Genomic DNA, 24,303 nt, shown 5'->3' with positions numbered 1-24,303 from the left:
TATTCATCCCACCAGTTGCCTGACTATTTGATTGATGAACTCTCGACCTTGCTCTGGGTCTGGTCTTGGGTGGAGATCACATCATGGATGTTGGCTACCTTAAACAGTCTTATGATAAATGCAGTGATCACCAGTGAATTCAGTTTATTTATCAAATGTTATTATTGAGCATATTGTTATTATTAACATATTCTTGCCCGGGTTGCCGGTTTGCCTGGGAGGGGGTCCCTGGGCAAGAAAAGGTTGAAGACCCCTATTCTACAGAATCTTCAGTCAGCAGCCGCACAGGAAGACATAATTACTAGTCAAATGAACCCTTACTTTCATTCACACCCACACGCACAACCGTGTTATTTCTTTGTAATGGGCGTGGTTCATTGTTTAGGGCAGGGCAAGGTTCATTGTATATTCGATTGCACGTACAAACGCCACCTGTACAGACCTAGGAACGGACTGTCGCATTTGTTAATTACAGCTGGAAACGGACCTTCATGATGACAATGGACCCGTTGAAATCGGCCATGTCCATCGGGAATGTGGATGAGACATCTCTTGCTTTGCCATCCGATAAAAAACTTCGGTCCAAACAGCAGCGAGTCTTGGATCAGGTGCAAACCATCAAGAGGGGCAAGTCGAAGTACAGTAAACATGGATCTGTGTCGTCGCCAACGACATCCCCAACGAGTAAGCAGAGGCCTAATTATTATTATAGAAACATAGATAGCCTAATAAGTTATTTGTATGCTATTTGATTTGACCTAAAGTCAAATCTGGTTATGGTTTCATTTTTTTTTTACATACGATGTGCATTGTTGTGAATGATTTAGCGTATTCATTGTCAAATATGAAAACCGCACAAATACAATTTGAGCAACTCCACTTTTGTAGTCTGTTAAGTAAACAAAGTGCAACATTTGTCATTTTAATATCAAAATAAACATATATTTAGGCCAACTGATATATATTTCGAATCCTTTACTATTGAACCAATACAAACATCGACTTATTGATGGCTTTCTTTTCCTCATTGTGCTCCTCCTGCTTAACTTCAAAAAGTTAGGAAACCTGTACAGGGCGATTTAAGCGTCACATTTGTTAGAGTTGCTCTTTGAGATTTATTAATTGATATTAGAAGCACCCCTATTTTTTTTTTTTACACAAGCCAATGTATGGCCACAAATACTGAATCAGATTTTAGAAATGTGATATTACTGTTGACCTTTTGTAGCCATATATAATACAAATATGGTGTATTTGTAAGTAGCACTGAAGCAGTCTTATATTTCATAGCCAACCTGCCTAAAGTGGAAGAAATTGTCAGGAAACACCTGAAATCAACCTGTACACTTCTCACATGTTGTTGAACTACTACACGAATCACCTCAACAAATGTCTTTAAGGGGTTAAAAACCTGTTACGTTATCAAGTAAAAATAATTGCCAACACACCCAAGGAGTTACCATATATAGCAAATATTTTGAGAACATGGCTTGTTTCCTCTGAATATGACCTTAAACTAACATAGACTTTTACATTACACTACGACTTATGTAATATCACCTTGATATGAAACTGTTACCCAGTGGATTTAAGCCTTACATTTGTATGAGATACTCTTTGGGATGTGTTAATTGCTATTAGAATGGATGCCCAGAAAATTGGGGCAAGGAACCCTGATTCTTTTTAACATAATAATCCATTACAATCGCCAATACTGAATCAGATTTTGGAAAGGGGATATTACTGTTTAATTTTTGTTGCCATTTATAATAAAACATATTGTGGATTTGTGAGTAATGGACCAGCCTTCAACAATATGCCATTATATTTAATAAGCAATGTGACCTAAGTGGCAGAAATCTATCTAGAAACCACTTTTGTTGAACTACTACATGAATCACCTTAACAAATGTCTTTAAAAGGTTAAAGACATCATGTTATCAAGCTTTTAAAAATTCCAACACACCCCGGGAGTTGCATTATTTAGCTAATTGATTGAGAACAAGGATAATTTCAAAATGACTTTAAACCGGAGATGGTCGTTCTAACATAGGCTTTTACATAACCCTAGCCGTGTCAAGAAAAGCTAGCCACAGTTTTTGTTCACTTAAAATATTATTCTTGTTGGTTACCTAGCTAAAGGATAACAACAGGCAACATATACTGACCAAAAATATAAATGCAACATGTAAAGTGTTGGTCCCATGTTTCATGAGCTAAAATAAAATATTCCAGAAATGTTCCATATGCACAATCTTATTTTGTCTCAAATTGTGTGCACCAATTTGTTTACATCCCTGTTAGTGAGCATTTCTCCTTTGCCAAAATAATCTATCCACCTGACTGGTGGGATATCAAGAAGCTGATTAAACAGCATAATAATTACACAGGTGCAACTTGTGCTGGGGACAATAAAATGTGCCGTTTTGTAGCACAACACAATGCCACAATGTCTCACGTTTTGAGGGAGCGTGCAATTGGCATGCTGACTGCACAACTGTCCACCAGAACAATTGCCAGAGAATTTAATGTTTATTTCTCTACCATAAGCCGCCTCCAATGTCGTTTTAGAGAATTTGGCAGTACGTCCAACTGACCTCACAACAACAGACCATGTGTAACCACGCCAGCCCAAGACCTCCACATCCGGCTTCTTCACCTGTGGGATCATCTGAGACCAGCCACCCGGACAGCTGATGAAACTGTGGGTTTGGACAACCGAAGAATTTCTGCACAAACTGTCATAAACTGTCTCAGGGAAGCTCATCTGCGTGCTCGTCATCCTCAACAGGGTCTTGACCTGACTGCAGTTCAGCGTCGTACCCAACTTCAGTGGACAAATGTTCACCTTCAATGGCCACTGGCATACTGGAGAAGGGAGATCTTCACGGATTAATCACGGTTTCAACTGTACCGTGTAGATGGTGTGTATGGTGTCGTGTGTTGGCGAGCGGTTTGTTGATGTCAACGTTGTGAACAGAGTGCCCTATGGTTCCGGTGGGGTTATGGTATGGGCAGGAATAAGCTACGGACTTTGAACACAAATGCATTTTATCTATGGCAATTTGAATCCGCAGATATACCGTGACGAGATCCTGAGGCCCATTGCCATGCCATCACCTCATGTTTCAGCATGATAATGCACAGCCCCATGTTGAAGGGATCTGTACACAATTCCTGGAAGCTGAAAATGTCCCAGTTCTTCCATGGCTTGCATACTCATAGACGTGTCACCCATTGAGCATGTTTGGGATGCTCTGGATTGATGTGTATGACAGCGTGTTCCAGGTCCCGCCAATATCCAGCAACTTTGCACAGCCATTGCAGAGGACTGGGACAACATTCCACAGGCCACAATCAACAGCTTGATCAACTGTGTGTGAAGGAGATGTGCGGCACTACATGAGGCAAATTGTGGTCACACCAGATACTAACTGCTTTTCTGGTCAATGCCCATACCTTTTTTAAAGGTATCTGTGATCAACATATGCATATCTGTATTCCCAGTCATGTAAAATTAATATATTAGGGTCTATTGAATTCATTTCAACTGACTGATGTCCTTATATGAACTGTGACTCTTTGACATTGTTGCATGTTGCATTTTATATTTTTGTTCAGTGTATAATATTAAATCTAGCTAGCTACCCAGCTAACAAAATGATGTCCTTAGGGAAATTAGTAGGGGACCAACAGGGAATGTTGTGAGGTGCTGGTTATTATTAGGCTGGGGTGGAATCTTCAGGGACAGCAGGCTCATACTTACTGTATAGGCAGCACACTTTACCAAAACAGGCACAATCAAGTTACTTTGCTTTCATTGTCAAAACTCCTGAAATATGCTTGGCTGTTGGAGCCCACAATGCACTTCTTTTGATACATAGAAAGAAGCAAGTATCAAACCTTCCAGTTCTGGAACATTGTTCTTGAATTTTAAAGACTTGTGATGATTTTTCTCTGTGTGCACAGAACTTGAGATTTTGGTATTTCTGTTGAAATATTAGAGGCCTTGGCACCAAGGTTCGTTGCACTGGACAGAGCAAACTACGCAAGGTGGATTCCTATCCACATTCAAGACATGAAAGCTCTACCGGCTAACATCAGAGAAGCATTCTCAGACTTCTGGGTCCTGCCAAAAACACAAAACAAGTTCTCATTCATGCAACTTGACCAAGCCCATGAGAAAAATCATTAGCTGGTAAAAGGAACATGGGGGAGCCATTGGACTAACAGAGAACCCCACTGCCTTCTGGAGATGGATAGTAGCGGGACCTGAGCAGGCCAGACTATTGGTTGGTTTTGAATTCCAGATTTTGAATGTAGATTTCCCCCTTCAACACAATCTTCAACACAAGCTAAGTTCATCGCACAAAAACCAAGAAACCACCATCTCAAGCAACTCAATATTAGGAAGGTGTTCTTAATGTGTTGTACACTCAGTGTATAGCTCAAGGAAGTCATTGTGGATAGGAACACATCCATCCATCAGAGCATTAAGAGGAATATTGTACCACTGCTTAAAAATGCTAAGGCAAAGCCAGTCACAAAATAGAAAAAGCAAATATCAGCATTAAAAAGTAATTGCACACTTTTCAGCCAACTTTACATTGGCAGCAAGTTCCAAAATGGAAACCTGGATGAGTTTTTCTCTCATGAGAATAACCCATGTCCTCCAATCCTTTTTAAATACCAGATTGCTTAACCTGGCAACCCCACAATCTGCTAGGCATGATCGCTGTAGATTCCTACCTACCTGTGCCCCTCTTCTTTTGATGCCAAAATCATTGACAGAGCTGTCATTGTCCATTCCTTACCTACCCACCAAGTTTACACATTTGGATAATATGGCAGTAGTGTCTTCCTGCCTTGGGTAGAGCACCAGTTGAAAAACTGCAATATCATTTATATTGTGTGGGACACTCAACAAGAGAGAATCTAGGAGAATGTGTCCAAATGAAAGTTGGGAGACAATCATGCTTCCATGTAAATTATCTGATTTTCTTAGAAATCCTAACAAACAGGAGCTTTTCAAAATGATGACACAGACTGTGTGCCAATTAATTTGAAGGTGGAAAAGAGATCTACAATAGGTTGCAAAGCAAGCAAGTATAGTGTATAAAATCATTGTACCATCAAAACTTAGACTTGCTTTCAATGAGAATGACAAATCTATAAGTCACATTTCTATGTGAATTTGGTTGGGGCTCCCTAAAAGTTACATATTGCAGCTTTAATTCAAGTAAGCGTGCATTTACCACTTTTGTTTGGTTAGCAGTGTTTCGGTAGCGCACACACACACATGATGGAGTTTGCAAAACAAATGCCCACCTGGATTGATGCAAATAATCATGATTCTGCCACGTAGGCTTCTTTGTAGTAGTTAGAAAGCCTTTCCGTTTACCCGAAGACGGTTATCATTAGCATCGCTAATGGCTATACGCACCGCACACACACTGCTTCTTCAGAAAGTTGCAGGGAATATGAATCACTGATGCCTTCTGTTCATGTTTTACGATAAACTTGGGCAAATTAATACATATTATAATTCATGAAATACATTTTGTTGGATACCAAAGATACATTTGATAGATGAACCGAAAGGAACAAAATTCAAGTACCAAACCGTTTTTTCACGTTGTAGTGTCGGAAAAGTACAGAAGTTTCGGTGTACGGTGCAAAACTAGGGGCTGCGAAAGTGAGCCCCTCTGTTTTCGGAAATGTCAATGCCAGGATGCTGGATTATCATGCACTGCATTATGCCATTGTGCTGGCACATCTGAACCAGCGCCCTAAATCTTTGATTTTCTAAACTAATTATAATACATTTGATGTATTATTACTCAACTTCATTTCATGAAAATGTCGTTACCATCTACATCAGAGCCCAATTTGAATTCTACCTCTTTAATATATTTGCAAAGAGCACCCTATTGCACATCATGGAAGGCCATGTCCACACCCATAGAATGATGTCCACACCACTCAGGCCTGTTCTACATTTTCAAAAGGAAATTGAGAATTGACTACAGCTAATGTTTTCCATCACTAACTGTCTACGTAGCCTACATTGTAAATCTTACTCAACTGTATTTATTATAATAAGTAGCCTACATTGGAAAAATTACTCACCAGAGCTCTCACAATAAAACAATTTCAAGAAAGCAAGTTCAAGACATATGTACAAACATAAGTAAAATAATTTCTTATTTGTTGTAAGTACTATAGCCGAACACTTTTTACATTACATTTGAGTCATTTAGTAGACACTCTTATCCAGAGCACGGTTTTGCTCAATTCCCGAATTTAATTGAGAATGACTCATAAATTCCAATTCAGTTATTGAATGTGCATTTAATTTGAATTGAAGTAGTAAACAGCACACATAGTTGCAAATATAATATGAATGAAAGGAAATATAATTTTATTCAGTGAAATTCAATGAAATTCAAATGCCTCTGCTATTCTATATTAGGTGTACCCTATTTAAGTGATAATGCCAGAGAAGCTGGTGTTTGGAGGATATATTGGCATGGGGGTGTTGTTGAGGGCCCGGCAAACCGTGCCGATATATCCTCCAAACACCGGCTTTGAGGGCATTATATTTTTTTTATGTTGATGGATTTATTCACACTATTTCATCCTTCCAGAAAATATAGTCCCGATACAAATTTAGGGGTTGCTACCCAAGCCAGCTGGTCGTTCAATCTATCGGTTCGGTTGCCAGAGACACGACCCAGTCTTTCAGTCTTTTTGTTCTGTATCTATGGAACAAAAATACTTGTTATGTATTTAGAACGAATGACTGTATCCAGTCATTCGTTCTAAATGTTCCATTACCATACTGGCTGGCAACGTTCTTATCCCTTGCCTGCTAGCTAGCCAACTACGGCTAACGTATAGTCACATTAAAAGTGCAGCCAGAATAACAGAAAAGTAGCTGCATTTGCATTTATTTAAGCTGTTTTCTAGTGACATTTATTTGGATACATCCATAACAATGAGCTAATTAGGCGCAATTTTGCCTGGCATAGAAAATGTGCTCTCTCGTCAGGACACTGTTGTTCAGAGGAGCTAGCCAACAACACAGCTAACACAATCACTTCAAACTGAAGCTGGAAAGACAGCAAACTAGCTGCACTTCATTTCGTTTTACCTTTTTTCAATTGACATTTCTTTGTATATATCCATAAAAATGATGCCAGCTGATTCATGGTTTCAATTAGCTGAGAAACGTTACCTGGCTGTTTTGTCCTGACTCCCGACATGTTCATTACTATGGGACAGCTGGAAATCAAATTTTAATATTGAAACAATGTTGAAAATGTTGGTGAGACAGACAGCAAAGTTTATACAAATGTCCGCTGTTGAAAACTAAATGTTAGTCTCAAAGAAATGTGAGATAATATCTAGATGTTTTTTATAGTGCAGATCCAAGTTTTTAAAGTGCCTGGCTGGGCTGACGAGACAGCGGATTGCACAGTCGGATGGAACAGTAAATAGGCATTTTAATGTCATAGATTTATCCGGTGGTAACTTGTGGAATAGACACTGGCTGGAATGCACTTTTAACCAATCAGCATTCAGGATTAGACCCACCTGTTGTATAAACAAATATACATACTGTAATGTACATAACATCAAACATGTCGTTATATGCATATAAAATATTGTTGAAACAACTGATTTTCAGAAACTCTTAAAATGAATAATCAAGGAAAACAAAACCTGAATGAGAATGTTTTATGTTATAAAAAAAAAAAAATATGGGGAAAATACTACCTCTCCCAGAATGCATTATTTTAACCCTCAAGTTGACCCTGAGGCCTTCAAAAGAAGCCTAAGAAATGAAATGGTTGGTGGAAACATAATTGGCTATTCTAAGCACTTAAAATAGTTTATGAACATTGTTTCCAGAGAAAAGTGAAATGTTCTTTGGTATCTGGAAGTGTGACTTGTCAGATTCAATGAAACACTCATGTTTGATGACTGAGTGGAATTGATTTGAATTGCACTGAATTAAATTCTACTTCATGTCATTCAAGTTATGCCTCCTGTGGGGTGCGGCCAATTTCAATTAGAATTTCAACTCATGAGTTGAATGGGAGTCAGTTCCAAGGTTCTGAATTAAGCCTAACCCCGATCCAGAGCAACTTACAATACATATTTCACTAGAATGCATAAGTTCCCTGTTTATTATCTGAAAGCATAAGACACTGTGGATGGCATGACAATGACATTAACAGTACAATACCAATCATTTGTTTTTGTCAAAACAGCAAATAGTTATAATGCTTGGTTGGCAGGCTCACATGAAACATGTTCAAAAATGCATTTTGTCCCACCTAAACAAAACACATTTGATGTTTGACAGTTGGAAAAACATGGCCAAAGATAGTTACTGCATCTCTCATCACAGTGCATCTCGTAATGTGATTAAAGATTTCAAACGTATTAGTCATTACAGCTTGGAGACTTGCTTCCTCAAGCCCTCAATTTAATCATATCAAAGCAATAAACAGTGTCTCTTTTCTCACACTCAATATTTTACAGTGATAACTAATATTAACATATTTTAAGAGCCATTTACAATCTCTTGTTTTTCTCCGTAGGTCCTGTGTACATCAACATATTTGCTGACTCCTTTAAGTCACCTACCAGTCTTAATGGAGGTGCCTTCTTTAATGGTACAAATGGCCTCTCAAAAACGGTATGAAGCTTTTCATATTTCACATAACATTCCCTTTTGTTTTAAATACAAAGATAGAAAACACTGTCCCATATTTTTGATAAATGTGCTTGGTTTATCAGTTGTATTTAGCAGTATATCATTTAAGGACAAATTATGGTTCAGTGGTGATCAACAACAACAAAAATCCCCTAAAATCCCTTTTACAGCTTTAGGCGCAGTGGATATTAATGAAAGCAGTGCCATGGTCATCATGGGGTAGTAAATCTGAGACTATTCTCGGAACCCAGAACCATATCTCACATGGCCAGCTACTCAATGTATGGGAACAGTCTGTCATGAGAGTCTGAGTCAGGTGTAACCAGGTGCTGGAGATGACTGACTAACCACAGGACTGGGTGTGAATGTGAGATACTGCCCAGTCATTATTGCTCCAGAAATCTGACCTGTGTTGTTCAGCTTTCTCTCCAGCACAAGTGAGAAAAGTGAGGCATCCTCCCATAATGGCACCTGACTCATTGTTGAAACTGACATCTTTCTCTCAATCATGTGCTTTCACTTATCCACCTCACAAAGGTGAGGCATGATGAGTACTCCAAACGGAAATCTGGTCCATGCCAAGTTTCCACCTCAACCGAGCTCTGGAGGCCTTCATTCTTGTTCATGAACAAGAGAAAGAAAGAAATCCATACTGACACTCAACATATTATATAGATTATCGTCACACATTACCCTTACTATTACTTAATACGGTTACTAATTACTATTGTCTGTAAACCATTGCTAACACATTATTTACAAATGATGTCTCACACAACTCCCAGTCGGTGAGAAAAACAAGCATTCACAAAATGTTCTGTTTGTATGTAGTGTGTCTCGGCCTGTCCTGTCCAGTCATGATGATGCCTGTCACAACTGTTTATGTAACATAAATCTTATTCTGGAGAGGTGCCAACTACAAATCGTATATGAATAGTTCTGATTTCCCACTGCCCTCTGCCAATTAGACAAATCTAGAATAGTTATCAATAAAAATAGATTGATTCAATGCAGTACACGGTATTTATCTTCATCAAAGTGGGTCTACGCCTTTGTGTGTATTATGATTTTGGAATGAAGTTGAAATTGTTGCAATACTCCTGCTTTGTGTCTGCTAGTATTTACTCAATTCCTTCGTCCTGCAGCTCAGCTATGAGAAAAGCACCAAGCGAAGGGTTGTGGCCTCCAAGGAATCTACGGTCCAGAGGAACATGAGCAGCTCCAGCCAGTGGGAGAGACGATTCCCTCTCAGCCCCACCATAGGCAAGCACAACAGCAGCCGCAGTGTGCCTGACCTGGCCCCCTTCCCCACCACTACTAGTACCACCACCACCATGCAGCAGCAGCTACTGCAGTCCTCGGCCCCCGCCCGGCAGCTCCAGCCCAACAGGTCCAGCTTCTTCCTGACCGAGAGGAATAGCAGTCAGGTCATCTCCAATGGCAACAGCTCCTCTCAGGTCGCTGTCAAAGGCAACGAGGTGCAGAAAAGGAACAGCCAGTTGATTGGCACGCGTCAGACGAAAAGTAGTGGCCAGATTACCAGCAGCCACGGTCGTATTGAGAGGGCACCCTCAAACCTCTCTGTGGCTGAGTCCAAGATATCAGGGATCAAGATCAAGGGTGAAGCGGGGTGAGTGGAATGAGTGAGTGTGTAAATGCTGCTTTGGGCTTTGATGAGTTGCATTTGAAATGTTTGTGAACAGGTGTCGATACGTGTATGTGCTTTTCCCAACAGGATTAATGGTAATGGTCAGATAGCTGATATAACCATGAAGGAGGCGGTGGAGTACCTGTCCAGTGGAGATGAGAACTACCAGCTCTGTGGAGCCTCCTTCATCCAACACGCTACCTACTCAGAGGACAAGGCCAAGCAGGAGGTGAGGACACGCATCTGGGTCTCTTGGACCAGGATTAAACAACTCTGTCCTGTCCTGAAGGACACTGTCCCGAATTAGGTTGTCTTAACAGTTTTACATGTCTCTCAGGTGTTGCAGCTCAAAGGGATCCCCCCTTTGGTCAACCTGCTTAGGTGTCCCAGTCCCCAGGTCCAACAGACTGCCTCCGCCGCCCTGCGGAACTTGGCCTTTAAAGACGCGGGCAACAAGGAGGAGGTCCAGCGCTGTGGGGGCATCACTGAGGCACTGGCCCTGCTCCGAGACACAGACTCTACCGAGACACAGAAACAACTCACAGGTAGAGAACACTATTCTATTTCTGTACACAACACTTCTCCGTCTAGTGACATCACAGAATGCTGACGCTTTGCAGACATGTGCCCCAGTGTGAATGCAAGCGGGTATGAAAGCGAAACACGCTTGTGTTGCTTTCTGATACCAAAACATGCATATTGACATTAAATATATTTGTGCCGTGGAGCACAGGAAATCACTCACTCTCACTAAACACGCTCCCCTTAAACCTGATCAGATCCTGCTGTCAGTCACACCGGTGTTCTCTTGTGCTGCATTGTGCCAGGGGAACTTGATATAGGTGAGACATCTCACAATAGTCTGTGTGTAAGGGATCTCGTCCTCCTCTTCTAAGAAGGAGAAGCGAGAAGGATCGGAGGACCAAAACGCAGCGTGGTAAGTGTCCATAATGTTTATTTTAAAACATAAACTGACCACTACGAAATACAAAACAATAAACGTGAAATGAACGAAACAGTCCCGTGTGGCGACAAACACTGACATGGAAGACAAACACCCACAACTCAAAACTGAAACCTACCTCGCAAGGCTACCTACAGTGCCTTGCGAAAGTATTCGGCCCCCTTGAACTTTGCGACCTTTTGCCACATTTCAGGCTTCAAACATAAATATATAAAACTGTATTTTTTTGTGAAGAATCAACAACAAGTGGGACACAATCATGAAGTGGAACGACATTTATTGGATATTTCAAACTTTTTTAACAAATCAAAAACTGAAAAATTAGGCGTGCAAAATTATTCAGCCCCTTTACTTTCAGTGCAGCAAACTCTCTCCAGAAGTTCAGTGAGGATCTCTGAATGATCCAATGTTGACCTAAATGACTAATGATGATAAATACAATCCACCTGTGTGTAATCAAGTCTCCGTATAAATGCACCTGCACTGTGATAGTCTCAGAGGTCCGTTAAAAGCGCAGAGAGCATCATGAAGAACAAGGAACACACCAGGCAGGTCCGAGATACTGTTGTGAAGAAGTTTAAAGCCGGATTTGGATACAAAAAGATTTCCCAAGCTTTAAACATCCCAAGGAGCACTGTGCAAGCGATAATATTGAAATGGAAGGAGTATCAGACCACTGCAAGTCTACCAAGACCTGGCCGTCCCTCTAAACTTTCAGCTCATACAAGGAGAAGACTGATCAGAGATGCAGCCAAGAGGCCCATGATCACTCTGGATGAACTGCAGAGATCTACAGCTGAGGTGGGAGACTCTGTCCATAGGACAACAATCAGTCGTATATTGCACAAATCTGGCCTTTATGAAAGAGTGGCAAGAAGAAAGCCATTTCTTAAAGATATCCATAAAAACCTGAGACTGGGATGGAGATTTGTCTTCCAACAAGACAATGATCCAAAACATAAAGCAAAATCTACAATGGAATGGTTCAAAAATAAACATATCCAGGTGTTAGAATGGCCAAGTCAAAGTCCAGACCTGAATCCAATCGAGAATCTGTGGAAAGAACTGAAAACTGCTGTTCACAAATGCTCTCCATCCAACCTCACTGAGCTCGAGCTGTTTTGCAAGGAGGAATGGGAAAAAAATTTCAGTCTCTCGATGTGCAAAACTGATAGACATACCCCAAGCGACTTACAGCTGTAATCGCAGCAAAAGGTGGCGCTACAAAGTATTAACTTAAGGGGGCTGAATAATTTTGCACGCCCAATTTTTCAGTTTTTGATTTGTTAAAAAAGTTTGAAATATCCAATAAATGTCGTTCCACTTCATGATTGTGTCCCACTTGTTGTTGATTCTTCACAAAAAAATACAGTTTTATATCTTTATGTTTGAAGCCTGAAATGTGGCAAAAGGTCGCAAAGTTCAAGGGGGCCGAATACTTTCGCAAGGCACTGTAAGTATGATTCTCAATCAGGGACAACAATTGACAGCTGCCTCTGATTGAGAACCATACTAGGCCGAACTCAAAAACCAACATAGAAAAACAAACAGACTGCCCACCCAACTCACGCCCTGACCATACTAAAAAGATAAAATAACAGAACTATGGTCAGAACGTGACACTGTGTTCTGGAGGCTAGACCAGCCTGCTCTCACTATTGTTCCGTCTTCCAGAAGCTGTGTTCAATCAACCGGCTCTTGTGTAATCAAATATTTACCCTGGTTCTTGACTAGCAACAGTACATAGCTACAGTGTCTGTGATATATATGAATCAAATCAAATTGTATTAGTCACATGCGCCGAATACAACAGGTTTAGACCTTACAGTGAAATGCTTACGTACGAGCCCCAAACCAACAATGCAGTTGAAAAAAATATAGATAAGAATAAGAAATAAAAGTAACAAGTAATTAAGAGCAGCAGTAAAATAACAATAGCGAGACTATATACAGGGGGGTACAGAGTTAATGTGCGGGGGCACCGGTTAGTTGATGAAGTATGGACATGTAGGTAGAGTTATTAAAGTGACTATGCATAGATGATAACAACAGAGAGTAGCAGAGGTGTAAAAGAGGGGGAGGAGGTCAGAGACCTGGCCTTGTGGTGCCAGGACAACAATCTCGCCCTCAACGTGATCAAGACAAAGGAGATGATTGTGGACTCCAGGAAAAAAGAGGACCCTGCACGCCCTCATTCTCATCGACGGGGATGCAGTGGACCAGGTTGAGAGCTTCAAGTTCCTTGGCGTCCACATCACCAACAAACTAACATGGTCTAAGCACACCAAGACATTCGTGAAGAGGGCACAACAAAAACCAATTTCCCCATCAGGAGACTGAAAAGATTTGGCATGGGTCCTCAGATCCTCAAAAGGTTCTACAGCTGCACCATCGAGAGCATCCTGACTGATTGCATCACTGCCTGGTATGGCACCTGCTCAGCCTCAGACCGCAAGGCATTACAGAGGGTAATGCAAACGGCCCAGTACATCACTGGGGCCAAGCTTCCTGCCATCCAGGACCTCTATACCAGACGGTGTCAGAGGAAGGCCAGGTCTCCTCCCTGTCTCGTCATTGTCGGTGATCAGGCCTACCACTGTTGTGTCATCATGCCTGGCCGTGCAGTCATGAGTGAACAGGGAGTGCAGGAGGGGACTGAACACGCACCCTTGAGGGGTCTCTGTGTGGAGGAGCAGCGTGGCGGATGTGTTGTTACCTACCCTTACCATCTGGGGGCAGCCCTTCGCGATGTCCAGGATCCAGTTGCAGAGGGAGGTGTTTAGTCCCAGGGTCCTTCGCTTTTTGATGAGCTTTGAGGGTGCTATGGTGTTGAACGCTGAGCTGTAGTCAATGAATAGCATTCTCACACAGGTGTTCCTTTTGTCCAGGTGGGAAAGGGCAGTGTGGAGTGCAATAGAGATTGAATCATCTGTGGATCTGTTGGGGTGGTATGCAAATTGGAGTGGGTCTAGGGTTTCTAGGATAATGATGTTGATGTGAGCCATGACCAGCCTTTCAAAGCACTTCATGACTACAGACGTGAGTGCTACAGGTCGGTAGTCATTTAGGCAGGTTACCTTAGTGTTCTTGGGCACAGGCACTATGGTGGTCTGCTTAAAACATGTTGGTATTACAGACTCGGACAGGGAGAGGTTGAAAATGTCAGTGAAGACACTTGCCAGTTGGTCAGCACATGCTCGCAGTACACGTTCTGGTAATCCGTCTGGCCCTGCGGCCTTGTGAATGTTGATATGTTTAAAGGTCTTACTCACATCGGCTGCGGGGGAGTGTGATCACATAGTCTCCCAGAACAGATGGTGCTCCCATGCATTTTTCAGTGTTATTTGCCTCGAAGTGAACATATAAGTAGTTTAGCTCATCTGGTAGGCTCGTGTCACTGGGCAGCTCGCAGCTGTGCTTCCCTTTGTAGTCTGTAATGGTTTGCAAGCCCTGCCACATCCCAAGAATGTCAGAGCCGGTGTAGTACCATTTGATCTTAGTTCTTTATTGACGCTTTGCCTGTTTGATCGTTCGTCGGAGGGAATAGCGGGATTTCATATAAGCTTCCGTGTTAGAGTCCCACTCCTTGAAAGCAGCAGCTCTAGCCTTTAGCTCAATGCGGATGCTGGCAGTAATCCATGGCTTCTAGTTTGTGTATGTATGTACGGTTACGGTGGGGACGACATCATCGATGCACATATTGATGAAGCCAATGACTGATGTGGTGTAGTCCGCAATGCCATCGGAGGAATCCCGGGAACATATTCCAGTCTTTGCTAGCAAAACAGTACTGGAGCCGAGCATCTGCTTCATCTGACCACTTTTTTATTGATCTAGTCACGGGTGCTTCCTCCTTTAATTTTAGCTTGTAAGGAGGATAGAATTATGGTCAGATTTGCCAAATGGAGGGTGAGCGAGAGGTTGCACATTTGACATGCTGATAGAAATTTGGTAAAATTAATTTCAGTTTCCCTGCATTAAAGTCCCCTGCTATTAGGAGCGCCGCCTCTGGGTGACCGTTTTCTTGTTTGCTTGTGGCGGAATATAGCTCATTCAATGCTGTCTTAGTTCCAGCCTCTGACTGTGGTGGTATGTAAACAGCTTTGAAAAATACAGATGAAAACTCTCTAGGTAGATAGTGTGGTCTACAGCTTATCATGAGATACTCCTTAGTTATCGTGCACCAGCTGTTATTTACAAAAATACATAGTCCGCCGCTCCTTGTCTTACCAGACGTTTTATCCTGCCGATACAGTGTATAACCAGCCAGCTGTATGTTGATAGTGTCGTCGTTCAGCCACAACTCTGTGAAGCATAAGATATTACCGTTTTTAATGTCCCATTGCTAGTTTAATCTTCCGTGTAGGTCATTGATTTTATTCTCCAAAGATTGCACGTTTTCTAGCAGAATGGAAGGAAGTGGGGGTTTATTCGATCGCCTATGAATTCTCAGAAGGCAGCCCGCCCTTCGGCCCCTTTTTCTCCGCCTTCACGCAAATCACGGGGATCTGGGCCTGTTCCCGAGAAAGCAGTATATCCTTCGCATCGGGCTCGTCAAACACGTAAAAGGAACAAAATTATTCTGCTAATGGTGAGTAATCTCAGTCCTGATGTCTAGAAGTTATTTTCGGTTATAAGAGACGGTAGCGGCAACATTAGTGACAATGACAGAGCTGTACTGTAGTTAAGTGAAAATGAAACACCTCGTATTTCGTGTCAACCCTGGTCGTGGAGACTCGAAGTGTCACGTTCGTTGGTTGAATTAGATCAAGGTGCAGCGTGGTAGGCAAACATCTTACTTTATTTAAAATGAACACCGAAAAACAGCAAAATACAAAATGAACGTAAAGTTCTGCAGGCTACACAGCACCTATTCAAGATCCCACAAACTAAGGTGGGAAAAAGGCTGCCTAAGTATTATTGCCAATCAGAGACAACGATAGACAGCTGCCTCTGATTGGGAACCATACCAGGCCAAACAAAGAAATAGGAAAACTAGATAGCCCACCCTAGTCACACTCTGACCTAACCAAAATAGAGAATTAAAAGGATCTCTAAGGTCAGGGCGGGACACGAAAGGTGCGCAGGCTTTTGTTCTCTTTCCTAGTTATGCTTTGGGAAGTACACGCCGTGCCCGTGTCATAACAGTTTGATCAATGTGCACTGTGTTGGCTATCTAGTATTGCTTGTGTTGAATTTATTGTTTGTGTTCAGCTTGCTAAGATCGATGGTAATAATGCCACATGAGTAGCAGGTACCAGCTATTTGAACAACTGCTGCTTCTACTACCACTGAACTACTGCAACTTTGTCCTTTCTCTTCAGGTCTCCTTTGGAACCTGTCATCTGCAGACAGTCTGAAGCCAGAGCTGGTGCGTAGTGCTCTGCCTGTCCTGACTGAGACTGTGGTAGTACCATACACTGGAGATGAGACAAACAACAACCAAGACCCAGAGGTCTTCTACCATGCTACGGCATGTCTACGGTGAGACGCATCAATCAATGCTGTAGACCAGGAGTGCACATTGCACAGATGGATACTGGCAGTTATCCAGGAAGTTAGAGAGACAGACTTATGAACTGGCAATGGGAGGGGCTAATGATGATAGATCCCAGGTACCATCTACGCTTGTTTTGGCATTGAGCGAAGCGCTTAATTAGATTTGTTCCAGTAGCACTGCACTGGCTGAACCTGTAACTTACTCTCGATACTACTCCTAGCCTCTTCAATTGTGTCTGTGCCAATCTCAGGATTGGGTGAATAGCATAATACAAATTCTTACTGTCACTAATGGATGAATGTACTGTTTTGTTCTAGTCTGTATTGTTATCCACTGTCAGACTACACAATGCTGGCCTGACCTGCCTTTACCTGATGTATGACAAGACCAGTTTAACTTCATTTTCCCCGACTGTCCCAACAGAAACCTGAGCTGTGCGACTCAAGGCAACAGGCAGGCCATGCGTAACTGTCGAGGCCTCGTCGACTCTCTGGTCAGTTATGTCCAGCGTTGCGTGGCTGCAGAGAGGCCAGATGACAAGGTGAGCATGCAACATTGAATTACTTAAAATAAAATTTAAACAGGTAATGTTGAATTCATGGAATATAATTATTCAGCAATAATAGAAAGTCTAGCTCTAACTGCATGTGAACGTTTCATGGAATACATTTTCTCCAATGGTTACATGTTTGTTGCTACCTACTTTCTAACTTGGAGTTGGATGGATCATACTATGAACATGTGTGTGCTCAAATGGAGATACAGTACATGCTAAGCTAACCAACCCTTTAATACTTTGCCTCTGTCTGTGTCAGTCTGTGGAAAATTGTGTGTGTGTCTTGCACAACCTGAGCTTCCAGCTGGAGAGTGAAGCCCCGGCCCTCTTCAGCAGGATCAATGCCCTGGCCAGGACCCCCAGCAGGGCCAACACCCCCAGTGAGACCGGCCCCATTGGGTGCTTCAGCCCACAGAGCAGCAAGGTCCAGGAGCAGGAGGTGAGACAGGCATATGGGTAAAATCAAATCCAGGGAGAGCAGAGAGAGACGGATACACAATAACAACATATAGTATTGAATGATCTATACATTTTTTTTATCATTACACACAGCAATTACATGTACATCAACTTCCGTCGTATATTTTCCATCGCCTAAAAAAAACATATTTTTTTTTACTCTTGTAGAGTCACTTTGACTACCCTGTGATGGAGGAGCAGAACCCTAAAGGAGCAGGCTGGCTCTTCCACTCCAAGACCATGCAGAGTTACCTGTCTCTGCTTGGGTCCAGCCAGAGAGAAGAGACCCTGGAGGCCTGCTCTGGAGCCCTGCAGAACCTCACTGCTTACCATGGCATTGTATGAACAACACTCATCATTTGGATTATTTCATTATATATTCACACAAAAAGTATTTGAAATGCAACAAATGTATAGAGAAAAACATGCACCACATGTGTGTAGTAAAAAACAACATTCACGTCATGGTACCACTTAACTTAATATGCTTCATAAACCCTTCATAGACCCTTTTATAATGTCTTCATCTCTGTGTCCACAGGTATCTAGTGTGATAAGCCAGAGCATTGTGCAGAAGCTGAACGGCCTGCCTCACATCTCTCCCTTGCTGCAATCCTCCAACCCCAGCCTCCAGAAAACTGCTGTGTCTCTGGTAGGGAACCTGGCCAAGAACCAACGCCTTCAGAGCACCATGGGTGAGCATGGACACCAATCATAGCCCTGTTCTTTGTAGAACAGATGGAACCTAGAATGTTTGGTCGGAGGCAACCTTGTTTCAATGATTGTGTAGTTTGCATTGAGCGCAAACATCTCGCAGGGCCAGTTTAGCTAAGCAAATTTTCTCCTGGTATTTTAAGGCTGCCCTCCCCCACCTCTCTGATTCTAAGCGGTTGGGTACTTGGGTTAAATGCGGAAGACACATTTCGGTTGGATACATTCAGTTGTGCAACTGACTAGGTATACCCTTTCCCTTCACTTTCCCCTTCCCTTCAGAGAGGATTAAACATTTTATTTACACCTGACCTTTGGTTGTTTTAGCTTTTAACATTTTGTGGTTGAATTAGCAACACTTCATAGAGTGCGTTTGCTGGAAGTGAATGACCTAATGGGATGTGTTTTTGTCTGAAGCCCGACAGACCCTACCAGAGCTAGTTGGCATCCTCAGCTCTTGGACCAAGGAAGAGACGGAGTGTGATGACACCCTGGCCATGGCGTGCCAAACCAGCCACAGTCTGCTGATGAAGGAGCCCGAGCTGGGGAAACCCCTGCTGACCAACAAGCTGGTCAACTCAGTTAACGACCTGAGCAAGAACAGGTAAGGCCTGGTCAATATTCTGTATTGCAAAAAAATGTAATGTTAGCCGTAGTTAGTCCTGCGGCTAAGGAGTTGGTACCCGTGGCTGAAAAATGGCCCGTTCGATCTGGCAAATGGATGGAGGGCTGCTGGATTCACATTCTCAAGGATACAAAGACTATGAGGACCCTGGCAGCATCTCTGATCCAGTGCCACTATGGCTATGCTTGTATCTCATGGTTCAGTGGCATGACAACAAATCAAACAGCCCAAAATAAACTGATGAGAATTATACTCAAGCTCTAGCCCTGGGACTCACATTGGTCATAATATTCAGGGAACTGAACTGGCTTCCAGTTGATCTCTGGGTGGTGAAAATCAAACTGAATGGTTTTTAAGGTTATACATGGCCTTGCCCCCAGTTACCTGTCTGGTTATTTTAATTGCATTTTTTATTTTTTATTATTATTATTTTTTGCCAGTTTTGCCATTATCAGGCCGGTGCGCTATAGAAGCATATCTTTAAAAAACTTCCTTAACACTGGTCAGGTGCACAGGAATGGAATGGTGTACCAATCCATATAAAATCCATCCCTACGCTAGGGAGTTTTAAGGTAAAACTTAAGAAATGTTTTATTGGGAAAACGCTTTAAAACTGCACATACTTGGTCATCTATTTGATTGCTTTTACTGTTTCCTCCCTACTGACGAGATGTATTTGAAATGTATTTTGTTTTCGTGTTATAATCTTGTGTATATTTATTTTTTCATGTATTTTCAACAGGACAACAATGGAAATACGTGTTTGAACAATGATTTGAATGGCATTGTACTGTATCCACACGTGTGGTTTTATTGTGTTTAAAATTGTCAAAAATAAATAAATAATAATCCCCTCCCATTCCCCTACCTTTGGGCCCTTGGGCAAGGCCCTTAACCCTACAACATGCTCTCCATCCAGGGGCACTGCACTCACTGCAGCTTGACCCTGTGCTCGTCTCAACTGTGTGTGTGCTGCCTGGGGCAGAATACATTTCCGTGTTTCACTGTAACTATTGGACAATACATTAGAACAGTTTGCAATATACAATACTATATAAAGAACAATTGGGGAAAAAATCAAACCCCACTTTGGGGTCATTCTAAAGAACCCAGATAACAGAGCTTTGAGTTTGAGTATAATAGAAAGAATGCCCCAGTCTGACATGGATTGTTTTTTCTCTTGATAGGGATTTCCCAAAGGCCAGCAAAGCTGCAGGTGTGCTCCTCTACAGCCTCTGGTCAGAGAAAGACGTACAGAGTTTCCTAAAAAAGGTATGGATTTTAGGCTGATATTTCAAACAAATTCTGTTTTTGCAAGATGCAACATGATATCCCTGTTGCAGATCAAATTGACCTCTTTTGTCAGATATGTGTTTTATCTACCAGTTTACTCATCAATAATACCAAATGAAATCGAAGACAACATGTGATTGGGTGGGTTTTACAATGGGGGAAATAGAAAGGACAATCTGAAGAGGCAGGCTCAGTACGGTAATCTGTGTGATGACTCATCACCCATTCCCTGAAGGTAGTTGCTATTATTTCTGCTGGTTCCTTTTTTATGTTGTGAAAACACAGAATAGAGATCCACAGTATCTGTCTGTACTCGACTGGGTGGGGTGTGTCGAGGGTGTGTCAAGGTTATTTCCTCAGTTCTGTGAACCTAATCCACGCCCCAGTCAGGTAATTATCCAAAACAGTGGAGGATGGAGGGAGAGATTATGTTCTGTTTGGTGGTATTCTGTACACCTGAAAAAGATTAGATGCATGGGAACCGTAGGGGTGCTGAAATGGTACAGCCAAGGAATCTAGAGAAACAGGTTCGACAGTGCTAGGCTCTGCAGACCTAGGACAATTTATCCCTTGTCTTTTCATCCTTAATTTATAATGACTATAGTTGGGTCTTGATCTCTTCCATCAGTTGCTTGACATTTCAGCTTCACTTGGGCAACACTTGGTGAGAAACCTGCTGTGAGCTAGTAACTGTAAATATGCCATAACTTATTATTTTGTCAAGGGGGGAAAAGTCAGTATCAAGGGGGAAATCTAATGTATATTTTAATAATTTGTCCTACAGCAAGGGATGAATAAGGGTTCCTTTGTGAACGACATCACCAGTGCGGCTCACCGGTCTGTGCAGGTCATTGAGTAACAAGACAACTGGCATGGATCTCTTGGCACAACTTCCGGATGTACTAATGGACTTGTGGGCCTATAAACCTACTACGGTACATATCAGATTGGGTCCAGTTAATCAGATTACAACATTTTTACGTTCGATTTTAAAACAATTTATAGCTAATCAGAATGCCTATCCATTATGTTTAGTTGTGTCATTCATCTTACGTCAGTACCAAGGTTTGATCTTGCACTTATATTTCTGTTATTTTCTAGGCTATTTTGTGTTTACTAGAAATCATTTGTTTCTGTTTTCCACTGTAAACATGATGATTTTGTATTGATAATGTGTGGTTACTGGGATTGCTTGAATAGGGCCCCTTTGCTTGCATGGCAATTATGGTTGATTGCGTATTTATCTAGCCAGGATAGTCCACTCAGTAACAATTGCCACTGTTTGTCAGGTAGTCCTGAGGGTATACTACAAAGCAGGATCAAGGAGTTAGCCAGCTAACTTGCCTGAATATATATATATATATATGAGAGAGAAAGAGACAGGTTTGAAATGGGCGTGGTCAAATTGATTAATCGAATGAAACATATCTAAGTTTAGCTTTTTAATGAACCAGATAATCAATAGTTATTTCTGGTTGCTTATCAAGGTTAGCTGGCTAACTAATTGATCCAGCATGCCACTCTGGGTTCCACAGAATCTAAAAATATATATAGAGAAAAACGTACACATCCCAAAATGGACATATTGTGATGTCACCGATGTTTAACCTTGTGTAGCTACTGTGGTTCTGCATATGGTACATTCATACTTTAAGCATGTTTGCTACATTGATGTTTTTGTCCATCACTGCATGGTTTAGATTTTTTTTTGTCACTTGACATTTTAGTCACTAGCTAGGTTACCATCCAATTGGCGTCAGATTTTCATGTAAATATTTAAAAAATTGCATAAAAACAATATGCACATTTTCCAACCCGAAATGTGTTTCCCTCAAATTGACTTGTCGCAGATAAAAGGCTGTGTGTGATGACGTAGTGCACATAAAAATATTGTTTTGCTTTAAATTCCCATGTACCTAATAAAAATACAAGTTAAAAGGTTTTCCATTGCATTTTGAAATCTACATATGGTTTTCTCACAATTTTTCTTTTGTTATATGGGGAGTTTGTCCACTCTGGTTTTGGAATGTGCTCTCTAGCCACGTATAGGCTACACGATGAGATTATTATAGGCAAAAGAGCAAAATTATTTTTATTTGCCAAACTGCAGCCAAGCATCGATGATCACGTCACCAGAGTAAGACCCTCGATAATTATTGGAAAGGAGCATCAAGCTTATCACCTTGCACTTTCACCTCCCTGTGAAGTTCAATGTATTTAATCTGTAGCCTAATAAACTGCGTGCTTTCTCGACGAGTCGTAATGGAAGGACCACACGCCACGTCATCACGTGACTCCCAAGTTTACTTCGATATGATGGTTATTGTATCAATATTTGCGCATGACCGCGTTTCCGCCGACATTTCTCGCATAATTAATTTTACAGACACAATATTTGGAACGTTTACAGAAAAATGTTCTGTTTCCATCAGGCATGTCATGACATTTTTTATCCAACATGTACTTTACTCTCATAAAAAGGTTGGAAGGAAACCTGGTTACTGCTGTGTATTTAAATTCAAATTCAGATGAGGTACTGTAAGGGGGCGGCAGGGTAGCCTAGTGGTTAGAGCATTGGACAAGTAACCGGAAGGTTGCAAGTTCAAATCCCCGAGCTGACAAGGTACAAATCTGTCGTTCTGCCCCTGAACAGGCACTGTTCCTAGGCCGTCATTGAAAATAAGAATTTGTTCTTAACTGACTTTAAATAAAGGTAAAATAAATAAAAAGTGTAATGTATCACTAAAGATATTTGCTGTTCTGTACTCATTGGATAATGGATAAAGTATATTTTCAAAACATGTGTTCATGAGAACTCTTTATGCTTGTTAGCTTAGTGTTTTTTTTCTTCCCAAGTTCACTTAGATGATACATACCAGTACTCGTGTGACTACATGCTGCACTTAACAGAACCATAACAACCATTGGCAGAGGTAGTAGATCAGCAATTGGGGAATGCAACTATGTGAAGCCTGAAGAGAAATGTGTTTGAAACATGAGAATAGAAATTCCAGAAATGGAAAGTACATTAGGGGGCAACGGAGCTGACACCAGTTGAAAATTATTTTATGACTGATTATTTTACGAGGTAGTGTCGTGAGCAATGCACACATGTTGTGATGAGAAACCTTGGCAGGGATCTGAAGACTTGTCTTACCTTCCCAAACTAATGCTTAGGCTTAAACTCAGTGTGTTAACATTGGCCCGGGATTCAATACAAGGTGTGGCGTGAAAGCTCTGTTTGCAATGTGCCTTTTAAATGCAATGTTCCTGACATTCACAGAGATGGCGTTCACGGTAAACGCTGCCGATGCCGGCTCAAAATGGAAAAATAGCAATAAATGTCAAGCACTCTACAACACGCGTTGGATTGAGTCCCGGGCCATAGTCTCAAAGGCTCGAGACACAGACGACTCGCGATACCCACTCGGTCAAACAAGGACGGTTCTGCTCCACTTGAATAACAGCTGGTGATGCAGCAGGAGCAGACACATACTGTCCTTCGTCTACGCTCATGCCCTCACTTTGTTTTGTTTCACTCAAGCTGCCTGTCTTGTCTGGTCTGCTGTGGTTGGTCTGGGCATAGGGTGCAATTTGTTTTGTAGGCAGATTACCAGGTTGTCTTTCACCAACTATTCACGCTACTTAACTGATTTACGGTTCCGGAATTAGCAGGCGGTATTCAGGTCCTGCTTTAAATTATGTTCTGCTTATAAAGGCTTCATAAAGCCTTCATAATACCTCCATAAGCACTACATTAGCATCTACAACCGTATGTCATGTTTTATGAAGGGTGTATACATGTCAAATGTAGAATGTCAC

The 24,303-nt window shown here is 41.7% G+C and overlaps 1 protein-coding gene across 1 annotated transcript; it reads left to right on the top strand.

Moving 5' to 3' along the window:
* The first annotated feature begins 404 nt into the window (after nt 1-404).
* Nucleotides 405-23,232, top strand: LOC139413256 (plakophilin-1-like). The gene is made up of 13 exons (XM_071160415.1): nt 405-684; nt 8,610-8,707; nt 9,871-10,355; nt 10,461-10,602; nt 10,711-10,918; nt 16,662-16,821; nt 17,261-17,378; nt 17,653-17,832; nt 18,021-18,191; nt 18,394-18,547; nt 18,981-19,167; nt 20,376-20,460; nt 21,266-23,232. Exons 1-13 carry the CDS (start codon nt 492-494, stop codon nt 21,338-21,340), a joined length of 2,256 nt encoding a protein of 751 aa, XP_071016516.1. The 5' UTR covers nt 405-491; the 3' UTR covers nt 21,341-23,232.
* The last annotated feature ends 1,071 nt before the right edge of the window (nt 23,233-24,303 follow it).

The sequence above is a fragment of the Oncorhynchus clarkii genome, chromosome 7, assembly GCF_045791955.1.
Source record: "Oncorhynchus clarkii lewisi isolate Uvic-CL-2024 chromosome 7, UVic_Ocla_1.0, whole genome shotgun sequence".
Lineage (NCBI taxonomy): Eukaryota > Metazoa > Chordata > Actinopteri > Salmoniformes > Salmonidae > Oncorhynchus > Oncorhynchus clarkii.
The sequence above is the reverse complement of the archived record's forward strand: the minus strand, read 5'-3'. Positions and strand labels throughout refer to the sequence as shown.